General features: G+C 43.3%; 1 protein-coding gene across 1 annotated transcript in view; it reads left to right on the top strand.

The window, feature by feature from the left end:
- Nucleotides 1-828: 828 nt before the first annotated feature.
- PHKA2 (phosphorylase kinase regulatory subunit alpha 2) overlaps nt 829-14,881 on the top strand; it is a 44,618-nt gene continuing 30,565 nt past the window's right edge. The window contains exons 1-11 of the mRNA XM_066313934.1: nt 829-945; nt 5,957-6,115; nt 7,457-7,504; nt 7,990-8,158; nt 8,998-9,080; nt 9,674-9,754; nt 10,783-10,881; nt 11,199-11,345; nt 11,566-11,619; nt 12,172-12,294; nt 14,253-14,348. Coding sequence (XP_066170031.1) covers nt 868-945; nt 5,957-6,115; nt 7,457-7,504; nt 7,990-8,158; nt 8,998-9,080; nt 9,674-9,754; nt 10,783-10,881; nt 11,199-11,345; nt 11,566-11,619; nt 12,172-12,294; nt 14,253-14,348 — 1,137 coding nt within the window. The 5' untranslated portion in view covers nt 829-867. The remainder of the gene's footprint in view (nt 946-5,956; nt 6,116-7,456; nt 7,505-7,989; nt 8,159-8,997; nt 9,081-9,673; nt 9,755-10,782; nt 10,882-11,198; nt 11,346-11,565; nt 11,620-12,171; nt 12,295-14,252; nt 14,349-14,881) is intronic.

Raw genomic sequence — 14,881 nt, 5'->3', positions numbered from 1 at the left:
AAAATTCTGTGCATTAGATTGTGGTGCGAAGCTAACTCGGGCGGATCTATGAGGTTTTAAGCCTAGTCAAAGATACACAGCATCCTACCGTGTACAGCTGGCACCGCCCCGCTCAGCAGACTTGGTCCCGAAGTGCAGTGTCAGAAAAGCAGCGTCCGAGGGGGAGGCTGGTGCGGAGTTCAGGGCAGGAGTGAGCCGGCCCGTGTTCTGGCAGGGCGCAGGTTGCAGCGCCCGGCTCTGGCAGAGGCGGATGATGAACCCCGCGCTCTGTCCTCTCTGCTGCTGTGCGGGACCGGCAGAGTGTTGTGCGACCGCACCGAAGGAGCGAACGGGTCTGCGAAGGCTGCTGGCTCCAGCACGACTGTCACTCACAGTCAGTGAAGAGCAGCAAGGAAAGGTTAAAATAGTAACTCTGATAATGCTACAATAAATAAATAAAAAAAATTAAAAAAAAAAAGGCAATGGGAAAGAAATTCTTTCTGAATTTAGAGTGAATACCGCACCTTCCGCTACTCGGCAACATCTGCTCCCTGCTTTTATTCGACTAGATCTCAAAACGGTGGGTTTTTTTACGTCTGGGGGAAACAAAAGCTTCCAACACGTATTCAGCTTTATTTTTCGAACTTACGAAGAGGTTGTAAAAAATCGACACTATTCTTTTCAAAGGCAGCCGGGCCTTTGTCACGCCGGGCGGCCGCTCCTCCCCGCGGCCACTGTGCCCCGGCGCGCCGAGCCCCGGCGGTGCCTGAGGGCGGAGGCCGCTCCCGCCCCGCCCGCCCCGCCGTGAGGGCGGGGAGAGCCCGCCGCCATCTCCGGCTGCCGCCGCCCCGAGCGGCTGTGCCGGGCGGCCGGGCCGGCCTCGGGGCCATGAGGAGCCGCAGCAACTCGGGGGTGCGCCTGGACGGCTACGCCCGCCTGGTCCAGCGGACCATCCTCTGCCACCAGGTGAGGGGCAGCCGGCGCCCCGGGACGCCTGCTCGGGGCTGGGGGCGCGGTGGGGCCGTGCCGGGGCGTGGGGCGGCTCCGGGGGCTGCAGGAGGGACGCGGCCATCCCTCCTCCGGCCGGCGCACGGCCGCACGGCCCCGTGTCCCCGCTGCCGGGCAGCTGAGGCCCTGCGGGTCCTGGCTGCGCTTGTGTGAGTGCACCTTGGAGACCGAGTGGAAAACCGCGCGTCTGAGCTTGTAAATAACAATAGTACTGTGTGTACAGTGTCTTCATGTACGATACACACCCGCACGTTGTGCGCACGCTATATATACACACACTATATGTTGTGTGTGTATACACACACATACACGGTAACAGCGGCGTTCCGCCGCGGTGACATGAGAGCTCCGGGCAGGACTTTGTGCCGTGTCGGGGAGGATCCGCGGTGCGGATCCTGTGTGCGGTGCGGCACGTCCCGGGGTTTCCAGCCTGTTCTCCCGCTGTCCGCTGCTGGGCTCTGCGGCGTCTGCTGCCCGGGCCGGCGGCGAGAGAAACAAAACAGCAGGGTTTGTGTTCTCCACAGCGCAATGCTCTCTGCTTGGCGTGGTTGCTTCACCCGGGTGGGCACTGAGGACTCAGAAGGTGTTCAGCAGTGTCATGCTTTGGTTAAAACGATCCAGTCTGTAAAGATGAGCAGCAGGGGTTTTTTTTGCAGATCGGTTACCGAATATGCTTTGTTGATGAGAGTTGCAAAAAACGGGTAAGCAGTGAAAGAAGAGGCTGGGACCCAAATGCATTTTATCACTAAGATTTTTGTCACTTGCCATTGTTTTGAGCACAGGGTCCAAACACCTGTAAATGGGTGTTTGTGTGCTAATTATTATAGACTCAGTAGAAACAAATGCAAAAACTGGTATATGTGGTGTGAGAAGATAATTTTAGGCTCCTGTGCTGGGGCACAAGAGGAGCTTTTAGTTGTGTTCCTGTCTCTGCCTTTTGTCAGCAAGATAGGCTGACCTTAGGCAAATCACTTAGGCTTCTTGTGCCTGTCTTGATTTCCTTGTTTATAAGATGAGGATGCTGATAACAGCTTCCATTAGGGGAGACATGGAGCCTCTTGAGATTCAGAGCTCAAACACGCCCCATGAAAGCCTTGATGAAATTAATATTTAACAATAGTAAAAAGGGTAGAGTAAATGGTAATACAGGGGTTCATACTGGTGACCCAGAATTTTGTAGCTGGTGCTTAAAGCAATGGGAGGAGTGTTCTTGAACTGTGTATTGCCTTTTCCACTAAGGACTGGGAGAATTCACAGGTATGGGGAAAGGAGGTACGTAAGTTTTCTTCTTTGTGTGGAAAGCAAGTCACAGGCTAGTAGCAAGACAGGAGATCAGTGGTATCTCAAGAGGACCCAGAGAGATGCTCAAGGCACTTTTCTAGATTTTATTTTCTATATTTATAGTCTTTCTGGTTTTTTTCACTGCAATAGATTGAATTTGTTGTGTTCAGCCAGGTGAAGAGTGCTTACTTGGGCAAGTTAGGAAGGTTGTCTTTTGGCCACGTGCAGCTGTGTCTTTCTTGGGAGCAGAAAGTCTGTGGCTGGATGGGCTTGGATGCTGCTGCTTCACTGCTGCTGGTGCCTTCTTAGTGCCCTCAGGAAGGAGCCAGGGAGGTGAGTTTTAGCCATGGGTTTTCCCAGGAGCAGCCTGGCAGAAGAACCACAAGGGTGTTTAAAATGTTCCTGGGGTGCCTCTGCTCAGCAGGGGGGTGATGTGTGACTGTCACCCTGCACCTCACATGCACATCTGCAGGAATGCAGCCTTGGCACATCAGCTGCTGTGCTCTGACAGAGGGCAGTGACACCCTCACCTCTGTCAGGTGCAGCAAGGGCAGCACCAAGGGTGTGCAGAGCACTGGGCTTTGATCAGGTGTTCAACACACCAGCACCTGGGTTTCTCAATAGCAGCAATTGAGCTTGTGCTCATTCCAATCACTCTAAATAAATGTGTTTTTTAGAGGCAATTTTTAATGCAGGAAATCTGTGCTACCAGGCAGATGTGTGCAAAGGGCAGGTTTGACTGCACTAGGGCTGACAGTTTTCTCTGTGTGGCACCTTGCAGGATCAGGCCAGTAGCAAATCTTTCCCTTTGCAGATGTTGCTTTGTCCTTGTGAGTCCCTGTAGCATGCTCAGTGATAGTTACCATCCTGTTGTAAAAGGAGGACAAGACCAGACTACTGGCTCCTTTCTGTGGGAGGCCTGCCATCTGCTGCATGCACCCCAGGGACAGGGGTCAGAGGGATGCTTTGGTGCTGAAGCAGAGCAGGCATTGAAAAGCACCCCCAGGAGGATGTTCTCAGCTGTTCATTGCACGTGTTAAATTGAATGACATGAGAAAAAAAAAAAAAGGAAATCTTAAGATTGGGAAATAGTAAAACTTAACATCTATGTACGTTTTAAGTATTGCTGTGGTACTGTGAGTGAAAAGCATGTGGACATGATTAGGAGAGTTCATACCTTTATGGGTAACCTCAACTGTATTATGGAATCACATTGGAAGAGACTCTTAAGAATCATCAAGTCCAGCTCGTGTCCCTGCACGGGACTATCCCCAAGACTCACTCACATCATGTTACATGTGGTTGCACAAGCTAATCTACAGGCTTTGCTAGACCTTACCCCAGTTTTCACATGACAGATCAACGAGACAATCTGTTTAATTTGCACATTTCAGCAAAATGCTAAATTTCTTGCTTTGCTGCTCTTGTTAGAGCCCCGCTGTTTTTGTCCCTGTCCTGCTGAAGTTCTTATTGACACCTGCTGCCCTGTAGGAACTGGTGTGTTCTGTGGCTTGGGTTGTTAGGGGGCCTTTTTGTTTCTAGATTGACTGATAGATTTAGAAATAGGTTTGGGCATGATACAACAGTTCAAAGTCTTACCTCAGCAATCAGCTTTCTGTTGCAGCGCTCTGAGCTGGCAGCCCATGGTGCTGATAAAATTCTTTGCTCCATGGATCTTATGTGCAGTGTGATTTGCAGGATGAGACCTGCTAGTCTGATTAGCCATCACTGCATAGATGGAATGCTTTAGCTAAGCTAAAATCCCTTTGACATCAGTGGGATTAAGTGTACTCTGTTTCTGTGGGTTCTTTAGCACCTTGTAAGTGTTGTAGTTTTCATAAGGTGTCAGCAGGTAAGAGAAGAAAGTAATTGTGTTTTCTAAGAGAAAGCACTTCTGAAAAAGCCAAAACAAAAACACTTAAAATGTTAATTAGTATATTACATTGTTCTGCTAACATTCTGAATGTGCATGAGAAAAGACATTAATGTGTTGTCAGTCCATGAGAGCCAGTCTCAGTGGGCCCTAAAAGGGGGGGACCAACTTGTAGAGGAATCAAAGGTGGTGAAATGGTGATAGCTGCCTGTGGATGTGTTTAATAAAATGTTTTGAGGTAGGCAAGTCCCTCCCTGAGAGCTGAATAGGGAACTGAATTTTAAGGTCTTGGATAGGCCATTTCTCTGGGATTTCCATTTTGGTACCCAGAGACATTTTTATTTTTCAACTGGCAGCTAGCCCAGCATGGAGAGTAGGGAAAAATAAACCAAAATGATCCTTTCTCAGACAGCAGAGTGATCTCTATCAAGCCAGGTCTACAGGTAAGTAGACATTTGTTGTCCTGCATTGAAGGGAGGGAAAAAAAGTGTTCTCTACAAATGTTGGGAGCATGCAGTCTGCCTTTTGAGACCCTGGGTTTTGACATGTGGGCACAATGCTGAACTGGGACTTCTGTTACTCCTTGTTTAACTTTTCAAGATCAAAAAGAAGGTTTTTAAGCTGTTTGCATTCATATGTGCTACCTTCCCCATGAGACAGGTGAGTAGGGGTCCTTCAGCTTTACTTGGTTTGTGAAGACCTTGCTGAGGCGGGGCTGTTGCAGCAGAACTTCATTTCTGCTCTGAGTGAGCCAGGAAGCATTGCTGTATTAAACCATAACAATGGGGCTGACTGCTGGGTCATGTTGGAATGCTGGGTCAGGCTGTCACCCCCGTGCTGCTCAGTGGTCACATGCAGAGACCAGGAAATTGTAACTAAAGCCCCTCCCCCTCAAAACAGCTATTTTAAAAATAATGAGTTGAGTGAACCAGTGTGTGAGAGAAATTAAAAATTGGTGGATGTATGCTTTTAAACTTTTGTAAACGTAGTCGTTACTATTGTAATTTTTGCCACTTGTCACACCAGCCCCACCAGCTGATCTTCATTCACTGAAATTTCTGTAAAGGTTTGATTGGATTGAAAGTTCTATTGCTGTTTTGCCTCTTTGTCTCATTTTTTTGTTAGTCAAGAACATACAGCCAAGAAAGACGGTCTAAAAAAATTAAGGATAGTGAAGTGATGGGAATTAACGATGCAGTGAAAAATTATTGGAGTATTTAAGATGCAAGAGACTACTCAGTGCTCTGCTTTTTAGACAGTGCTGCTTTTCAACACCTCTAGGATTTTTTCCTGTGCATTTTCCAAAGGAGGATATAAAAAAGGTATTGCATTCATTTAGCTGTCATAAACCCAGTGGGCAGATATATAGAAATACTTTTTTTAATCTTGTAGAAGATCACTAGTGGTTTTTTACTTTCTCAAGATTATGCCACAGACCAGTTACATAGAGGAGAATATATCCTCACTCCATTTCTAGTATTAACTCAGTACTTTCTTTTCCTCCTAAATATGTAAAATTTAAATTTCCATTTCCTTGATGTGTTCTGAATTTCACTCAGTGACTTAGCTACTAATCCTGTGAGGATGAAGATGTCCAGCTGAACGCTGTAACCTTTACACCCTGAAGTGTTCGGATAAATTTTGCATTTCACTTGTGTGAGTTTGGGAAAGAAGGATGGGATCTCACTTCTGTGGTGAAATCATGAGCAGCCACAGTGTGCACTTAGCCTGAAATCATCTTTAGTTTAGATGAAACCACCTCAGAAACCGTCTTCAGTGGTAATGTTTGTTCTTTATTCCTTGTGCCGCGGGCAGAACCCAGTGACGGGGCTGCTGTCGGCCGGGGCGGACCATAAGGATGCCTGGGTCCGGGACAACATCTACAGCATCCTGGCCGTGTGGGGGCTGGGAATGGCGTACCGGAAGAACGCCGACCGCGACGAGGATAAAGCCAAAGCCTACGAGCTCGAGCAGGTGCGTCAGGGCTCGGCACGAACCAGTCCCGCTCTTTGGGGTTTCTTACTGTAGTGTTTTTGGAGAGTGCATTCGCGCTGCTGCTCTGTCTGGGATCTGGCAGGGTTTTCCCAGCTTGGAGGACGTGTCGTGTTCCAAAGACAGCAACATCCACGCAGTGTGTGCTGTGCGGTACCCCGGCAACCTTCTGGCAAAGGAGGATTTGAAGAACTGGGTGGCAGAGAGGCTGACTTCTGAATTTAACTACAAATGAAATAAAAATATGTAGAAGTCAAACTTTCACTAGTTGGCTGATTGTTGAAAATTAGACTTCTGAGAGATTTTGTGCCCCGATTTACAAATTAAACTCTGATTAAACCTTGAAATCTCTCATGAGGTGTGTTACGAAGCAGAAAATCAGGCCTAGGCTGCTTGGATCTTGCAGCAATTTATCTGCTAGATCATTCTTCCCTGTGAAGAGAAGTAAGCCATTGAAAGTAGAAGTCTTTGGAATGTGCATGGAGGTTGTACATGATATGTATCATCATGTTTGATCATAGCAGAAATTGTAACTATCGCACAGACTGATCTGTGCTGGAGAATTGGGACATAGCTCACACAGTTAAATACTGAAATCGGAATGTGAGTATCAGAAATGAGATTGTAGACAGAGGTGGGTTAAATGGGAAGTGAGGGACTGTTGGTGTCCTGCTATTGTTTTGGAATCACTGGGTAAATTTTTTGCTGGTCCTGCTCAAACCAGGGAGGTCCATGGTGACACAATAACCTTGGCTCAGTTTGAGTGATCATATTTTGAGGCTATATTTTTGGGGTGAAAAGGTGGGGTTGATTATTTAATGCACAAGTTTGCACTTCTCTACATTCAGCCTTACTTCTCTACTTGCAGCCTTTTCTCTACTAGTCACTTGATTTTTTGTTGTACTGTATAAAGAGTGGAAGGAGCTCTACAGGTTTTGCAGTCATGTCAATTTCTTGAAGTCACTTACCAATGTTCCCTAGATCTGTCACTCAAAAGATTATTTTTAGTGTTAATATTCTTGCAAGACATTCTTCTTACTTCCTTTAGCTGGATAGAACAACTATGGAGAGTTGTTCCACTGTTTAGAGACGACCTTTGGGAAAAGACTTCTCCTAGATAGGGATGAAGGAATGAAATCTGATCAGTGTGTTTAAAAACAAACAAACAAACAAAAGTATGCAAGACATTTTGTGTATTTTGCAAATACACACTGTTTTTTACCTTTGGCAGGACATTAGTAGAGGGTGTGAAATTTACCACTTTTGAATGTTTGCAAGAGCTGATGAGGCTGAAAATGTCAATGGTGTGTTTTATTCCTGCAGAATGTTGTGAAGCTGATGCGGGGACTCTTGCAGTGTATGATGAGACAGGTAATGCTGTAGGATTGAGTTGAATTAGTAGATGTTGTATTTGCAACGCATTTCATTGAAATGTGTAGCTCTTGTGTCTTCTGCGACTTACTTTGGGTGTGTGCAGATGATGGTGTGGGGAGTCTTCTTAACTCTTGAGCAAAACAGTGACCTTGCTTCCATTTCTTGTCCAAGTAATATTTTGAGATTGTGCTTGTAGCAAATCAGTTTTGCCTTTGCAGGCTGATTTTCACTAAGATGTGTGCCTGTAGTTTAGATCTGAACTCAACGAGGTAATTTAATTGCGTTCTTTCCTGTAGAAATGTGGATTTAACTGTAATCTAAAGTCAGGGCTGTGTTTAAGTCCTCTGACCAATCAAAACTGAGTGAGGTCACAGGATTAAGACCTCAAGATTCTCCTCACCTAGGAAAAGTTGTTGATTTTGAAATTGCTTGGAGAATTTCTTCCAAAATGTTTCAGATTTGAGATTTGTGATGTTTTTTAGGTAGATAAGGTAGAGAAGTTCAAACGCACTCAGAGTACCAAAGACTGCCTCCATGCCAAGTACAACTCTGCAACTTGTGCCACGGTGGTTGGGGACGACCAGTGGGGGCATCTACAGGTGGATGCAACTTCCCTCTACCTGCTCTTCTTGGCACAGATGACTGCATCAGGTAAGCAGAAGATATTTTTTGCCTTTTGTTGCAGCCTTTTCTATTCCAGCTTTTATTTAAAAATTAAAAAGAAGTAGTAACCGGCTTCAGAAATCTTTGCATAATTATTTATCAGAAGCAAGTCATGTTTCTCTGGAAAAGAGATAAGCCTTACTTGGAATTTCATGTTTATAGTAACTGGCAGTGTCTATGCCCTTAATCAAGCCATCAAATACATGAGATATTTAGTCATGTCAGAGAAGTCTCATGTTTATAGACCTGGTAGGGGACAACCACGTTTCTTCAAAGAGTGGCAGCATCAGGTCAGGTGCACTTGTGCCATCAGTGTTCCTTCTCTTACTGGTGCTGTTTTATCTTGTGTTCTTCTTAATTGCACTGCTCCTGTGAAGATAAAGATTTGTTTCCTTACGTGTTTTTCTATCCTTGAAGCTCCTTGCAGTTGATCCCTGCAGAGCAGGCACTTGGTCGTCTTAAAAGTTCCTAGATAGAGCACTAAGCAGGCAGAGGGCTGGGGAAGCTTCAGGAATTGGTGTGCACTGCTCTGGAGAGCCAGAGCTGGTTCAGGTGCCTCTGCTTCATACCCATGGTCTGTGTCACTCTCACAGAGGTAGTTTTTGGTTGGACTTTGTAACAGTCTGTTACAGGGGTTTGAAGTATTTTGTCAGTAGCAAGTATTGAGGCTGCCTGCCTGACCTTTGGAAATCAGTATGAGTTGAGTTTTTCCTTTGATTTCAGTGGGCAGGGGTTGGTAGCAAATAAACAAAAGCATGAAACTCACTGAAGAGTAGATATTGCTGTTCTGATACAATATAATTATTGTCTTTTCTTCCTTTGATCAGGGCTACGTATTATCTTTACCCTTGATGAAGTTACCTTTATCCAGAATCTTGTTTTTTACATAGAAGCTGCCTACAAGGTTGCTGTAAGTAGTTACTTCAATGTAAATCATCTGAACACTGCCCAAGTGTGGGTGGAAAATTATTTATCACTGGAGAAGAAAAATAGGAACTTGTTTTTTCCATGAGAATATATCAGAAACTGTCAGTACTTTACATTGCAAGCAGCATCTTTGGAGATGTTGAGAGGGCTGTGGAGGATTTACTGGTGAGGTATACATTCTATCATAATAACGGGGCTTTTCTTGATAAACAGTAATATTTCCTGATCTAATTATAAGTCTTGTGGGCCTTTCTAGAAAGGGCAGGTTGTTAGCAAACCAAGGTGAAGGGACATGGGGAGAAGCATGCATAGGAGGAGGGATAAAGGGCTTTGTGTGCTCTGTGAAGGCAGTGATTTGTGACCATATACATGATCCTGCTGGGGTGTATTTTATGTGCTACTTTTCAAACATGGGAAGGGTCTCCTTTTTTGAGACCTGGAGCCCCCTCCCCCCCCTTTTTTTTCAATGTAAATAATTAATTTCATGTAGGGGTGGGGATTTGCTGTGGGACAGGGGGAAAAACGTTGCTTTTGTATATAATCTCACCATTTTTTTTCTTGATGATGTTGTTGCAGGATTATGGAATTTGGGAACGTGGTGATAAGACAAACCAAGGAATCCCTGAACTGAACGCGAGCTCTGTAGGGATGGCCAAAGTGAGAATGTTTTCCTGACACCTCCTTCATGGCTGCTGTGTTATGCTTAAGGGCTCTGACAAACCTGACGGCTTCCTTTGTAAGGTCTTCTTGGCCACTGCAATAGTTAGCTGATGGTATAAGGGTTTTTGTTTAGGTGTGAGTATTTTTTAGTGTAAAATCATTGAGATAATGGCTCTCATTGAAGGACTTCAGCACAGTTGTTCCAGGGATTGCAAGGAGGATACCAGCTTAGTTGAACCATGAATCCCACAGTTTCACTGAGATGCAGTCTTAAAAAGTGGCTTCTGGTTTTCTTTCCCTCCTCCTTAATTCTCAGCCTCAGTGTCATATGTGATGTTGTCATGGTAAGATTAAGTCAGATGGAAATTCTTAAAAACAGCAGAACATCAGTTTAAGAAATTTTCTACAAGTAGTTTAGAGAAAAAAAATAAATGAAGATAAAAGAAAGTGGATATTTCTGATTCCCTCATAGCACAAGGTCACAGAGATACTAAATGAAGCTCAGAAGGCCATAAATGTAAATGTGCAGTTGACAGTTACCTCACTACATGATGTCTGAGAGACAGAGAGAAGACAAATATCATTAAGGTTAAAGGTGTATTTGCCTTTCTGCAGGATTTGTTAGATCTTGTGTGCGCTGCAAGAGAGAGAGACTGCTGGTCTTGGTCCCACACTGATATAAGAGGCTATTTTGGAATATAGGACAGGACAAGCATTTTTTACTAAGTACGTCAATATTCAGATGATGTCTCAGTGGAAACACAGCTCCCAATTTTTTTGCATTGCCTCTAAATTGTAGAAACTGTTCACCAGTACATCAATCCCCTATCCTACTAGTTGAAAACCAGAAATAGTTACTTTTTCTAAAATATTGCCAAGCTTCCCTTTAAAGATGAAAAAAATAATGGTGGTGCAAGCTGCTGTCTTGTGTTATTTCTTTCAGAGATTGAGCACAAGTACTAGGGTGTATACTTGGTTTAAAAAGTATTTCTTGATTTTGGGTTGTGGTTTGGTTTTCTTTGAAGGCTGCTTTGGAAGCAATTGATGAACTAGATCTTTTTGGAGCTCATGGAGGACACAAATCAGTGATTCATGTTCTTCCTGATGAAGTGGAACACTGTCAGGTAAAAATTAGTCTGCCCTTTGCTTCACTAGGGGAAAACCTAACACCCTCTCCCCTTTGTTTTTAAATGAAATGTTGATTAACTAAGCCAAGAATGTAATGTAATAAGGGTGGCTTCAGGCTGTGCTGCTCGCTCTGTTTCTAGTGGATTATGTGAAACTGAGTAGTGTGAAGCATTCTCATTCTAACGCAGTTAAAAATAATTGCACAGACTTCTCTGTCAGTTTTCAAATAGCGTAGTCTCATTTGCTCTTGACACAGCTTTTTGAAATAGGCAAATTGTTTTACATCCCTCTCCCCTGTTCTTGTTTTGCTCAGTCTATTCTGTACTCCATGTTGCCAAGGGCGTCCACCTCGAAGGAGATAGATGCTGGTCTCCTGTCTATTATTTCTTACCCAGCTTTTGCAGTGGAGGATGTAAACCTTGTTAATGTAACCAAGAGTGAGATCATATCCAAATTGCAGGTAAGATTTTACTTTGTTTTCCAAAGAGAGAAGCAGAACCTCTTTCAAATCCAAAAATCCTAATTAAACAAGGGTTGCCAGACTTGCTTCATCTGTGCATGAAGAGAGGGAGGAAGATCCCTAGGTACCTGTAAAACTCAGCACATGCCTTTACGCTGATGTTAGTTAGTCTGTGAGGAAGAAGTGTGTGGGAAATTTCCTACAATGTTTGTTTTTGCAGGGCCGCTATGGCTGCTGTCGCTTTCTCCGAGATGGTTACAAGACACCCAGAGAGGTACTTCTGATGGATGTTTATGATGTATATTTTCAGTAAGCACATGGGAAGAATTTAATCTTTTCTTTGTAGACATATTTTGTTTTATTTGCATGAAGGGGTGAAGTTCTCCATCGCTGCTAAGACATGTTAATGGATTTGGGGGTAATTCAGGTATCCACCCTGGAAAGGGAGGCTAAAGGTTTAAAAACCAGTTGTTAAGGACAGAACTTAATTCATAATTCTGTAAGAACTTAACCCTTTGATATTCTTATGGTGTCTAAGATGAAGTGGTATCTCTGAAACATCCCAAAATATCTTAGAACTGAGGCAGAGCCAAAATCATTTGGGTGAAACATAGACCCTGAAACTTGGAAGGATCTATTTGTCTAGAGAGCCATTAAATGAGTTTGAAAGTAAATGCTGTAAAGAAGTCAAGAGACTGCGTGGAAACTATTTCTGGTGGATTTACTGGTTTCCATGTTTTAATTTGTAAAATAGGGTACCATTATGGTTGGAATATAAGTGACTAACTTAGCACTGTGACTAAATGAGTGTGGTTGAATTTTTTAGGATCCAAGCAGGTTGCACTATGATCCTGCTGAGCTCAAGCTCTTTGAGAATATTGAATGTGAGTGGCCAGTATTTTGGACATACTTCCTAATTGATGGAATATTTAATGAGGACAAAATCCAGGTGAGGAAAGAAGAAACTGCTTTCAAATTGCAAAACCATTTACCCACAGTATTTTGTAACTTTGTTTCGTGTTTGTTTTGGGTATTGTTTGGATACCCCATTAGCAGAGTGGAATAGTCTTCGGCCAGTTTCACCTTCCTGGGCAGTTCATGACGTGGTAGAGGCAGCAGGATTGTGCATACAGGATTGTGCCCTCTCCCTACCAGGCTGAGTGGCTCTGTTAGCTGGGGTGGCAGAACTGGGCTGAACAGAGTATTTGTCTGGTTTTGTCTTTTCACCAACCTTGATGCCCCTTTCACAATTACTTCAGGATGAGACAAGCTTCTTTTTCCCAACATCTCTGGCTTGGCTGCTGAGAACAAGAGTCATACTACTTTCAGTCTTTTTGTACATTCAGAGAGATTTGGAATTGGGTTATGTGGGGCAGTTTCATTTTCAGTGATTCCCTAAGTCACTTCATGCCATTGTGCCAGACATCCAGTAGTCAGTGGAACTAAATTGACTGTAGCCCTCCAAAGGTTACCGTGGCACCTGGGGAGTGTTGGTGAGTTAAAGAGCAGCAAGTAGCCAGAACTGAATACATTCATACCAGAAGTTCTGCAGATTGGTAGCTTGAAACAAATTAAAAATATATGTGATTTAAAATTGCTTAGTATGCAGAGGGATAGGAAATTGCTGAACTTGATAAAAAATTGAAATGTCTTCAGAAACAATTCAGAGGGGTTCAGACCAAAGAACCTTCTTTCTGTATCAGATGTTGCAAACCAAGTGAAAATTCCTCCTGACACTAGACACATGAAATATTTTCCTGAACACAGTAAAAGTAGTCTGGTAAAGAGAGAAATGGCATTATTTTATGAAGGGGAAAATCAGAAAATTTACTGAAATTTCAGTCTTGCCAATAAAATACCACCTGCTGAAGCAGTTTCTAGACCTTAGCTGGATTATCTGGGACAGTATGTACCTGATTGTTTTTTTTGGTATGCAGATGGACTGTTCGAGGGCATAGTCAGGGCAATTGATCCCAGTTTCCACTGTTTAAACATAGCTGAATGAGTCACTGAGACACTCAGGTGAGTGTCTAGTCCTCAGTAACTGCAGAAAACAAATGGTTTTGCTAGAAAAATAAGCACCCTGAGGACTCAAAAAAAGTGGAGTGGGACAGGATACTGAAAATCTCAGTGTATGTGAACCTGTGGGTACCTTTGAGTGATCCACTGTACTCAGGAATAGTAGAAAAAGGATTTCTGAGGCAGGTGCTGGTAGTGCTTGAAAAGTTGCCCTCTAAGTAAAAATTTGGAATGGATAGTTAATAAATGGAACAAACTAAGGAATCTGGTAAAAAGAAAATGTATTACATATACTTACCAGTCTGCTATTCTTATTCCTAATACGTTGTCTATTATCACAAGAACAAGAGGATTTGCTGTTCAGTGAACTTAGATACTTTTAAACATTTGAATCTATTTTAACCTTTCCTTGTGACAAAATTTTAATGAAATCAGTTAAGAGAAACTGATTCCCCAATCCTCCAAAGCAGAATTCAGCAAGCCACAGATGAATGTTCATGGCATACCGCTAACAATTTATACACATTACACTCTGACAGATACTGGCAGTCTGATGTCTGTGTCACTGCACCGTCGTCCATTGAAAATTCCCTGTAGGATCTGTTCCAGTGACCTTTCAACAGGAATATATTGGAAGTTTTGTACTGCAGCAGTGTGTTACAGATTGAAGACAAGTGTTCATGTTTCTGATAACACTGAGATGCTGGAACAGTCTCTGATAATTTGAGCCCTATTCTTCCATCAGCAAATCATAATTCCTCCACCCCTTTTTTTTCCTCTTTTAAATATATGAACTTTCAGTAAAAAAGTACTGTTCAAAAGTACTTTATTTTTTCATTTTTGCTAACTGTAGTGTGAATTCTCACTCTCTTTTAAAAATAATTCCAGGTACAAGAATACAGAGAGGCTCTGGAAGGAATACTTATTAGAGAGAAGAATGGATTAGTGCTAATGCCTGAACTCTATGCAGTCCCTCCAGAAAAGGTATTGGGAAAATGCAGCATCCACTTCAGTACACAAAGTAGAGAGAGGAGTGTCAGTCTTACAGTTTTCCTGTGTCTGGTGAATCTAAATCAACAATAAAAAGTACTATTACACATTATTTTAAAACATAGGAGACCTCTCACAGCTCCTGCTGAGAAATTGTAAACTTTAGGCTTCCAAGTGGTCATATTTTTTACTTGAAAATTTGAGCGTCTGTGGAAATACTACAGCAGGTCTAAAATTTTACGTCCTTAGAGCAAGACATATTTAAGAAGTGTTGATACTGATGTAGGAATTGAAGCTCAAAGAAGAAATAAAGCATAGACTGTCCTGCCTGTCTGATCTGTTGGTTGATTGTGCTGCCCTTTTTTAGAGCATGTATGGGAGACAGGTTTCAGATGGATTAGGGTTTGGGCTGGGATTTTTGTTCGGTTTGTTTGAGTATTTTCTTTTCCTCCACCTTTTCTATTACTGTTTATCTCATTCTCCCATTGTGACAGAGAAATTCAGATGAGCTTATGTGCTCTTCCATG

Source organism: Sylvia atricapilla, chromosome 2 (genome assembly GCF_009819655.1).
Source record: "Sylvia atricapilla isolate bSylAtr1 chromosome 2, bSylAtr1.pri, whole genome shotgun sequence".
Taxonomy (NCBI): Eukaryota; Metazoa; Chordata; class Aves; order Passeriformes; family Sylviidae; genus Sylvia; species Sylvia atricapilla.
The sequence above is the reverse complement of the archived record's forward strand: the minus strand, read 5'-3'. Positions and strand labels throughout refer to the sequence as shown.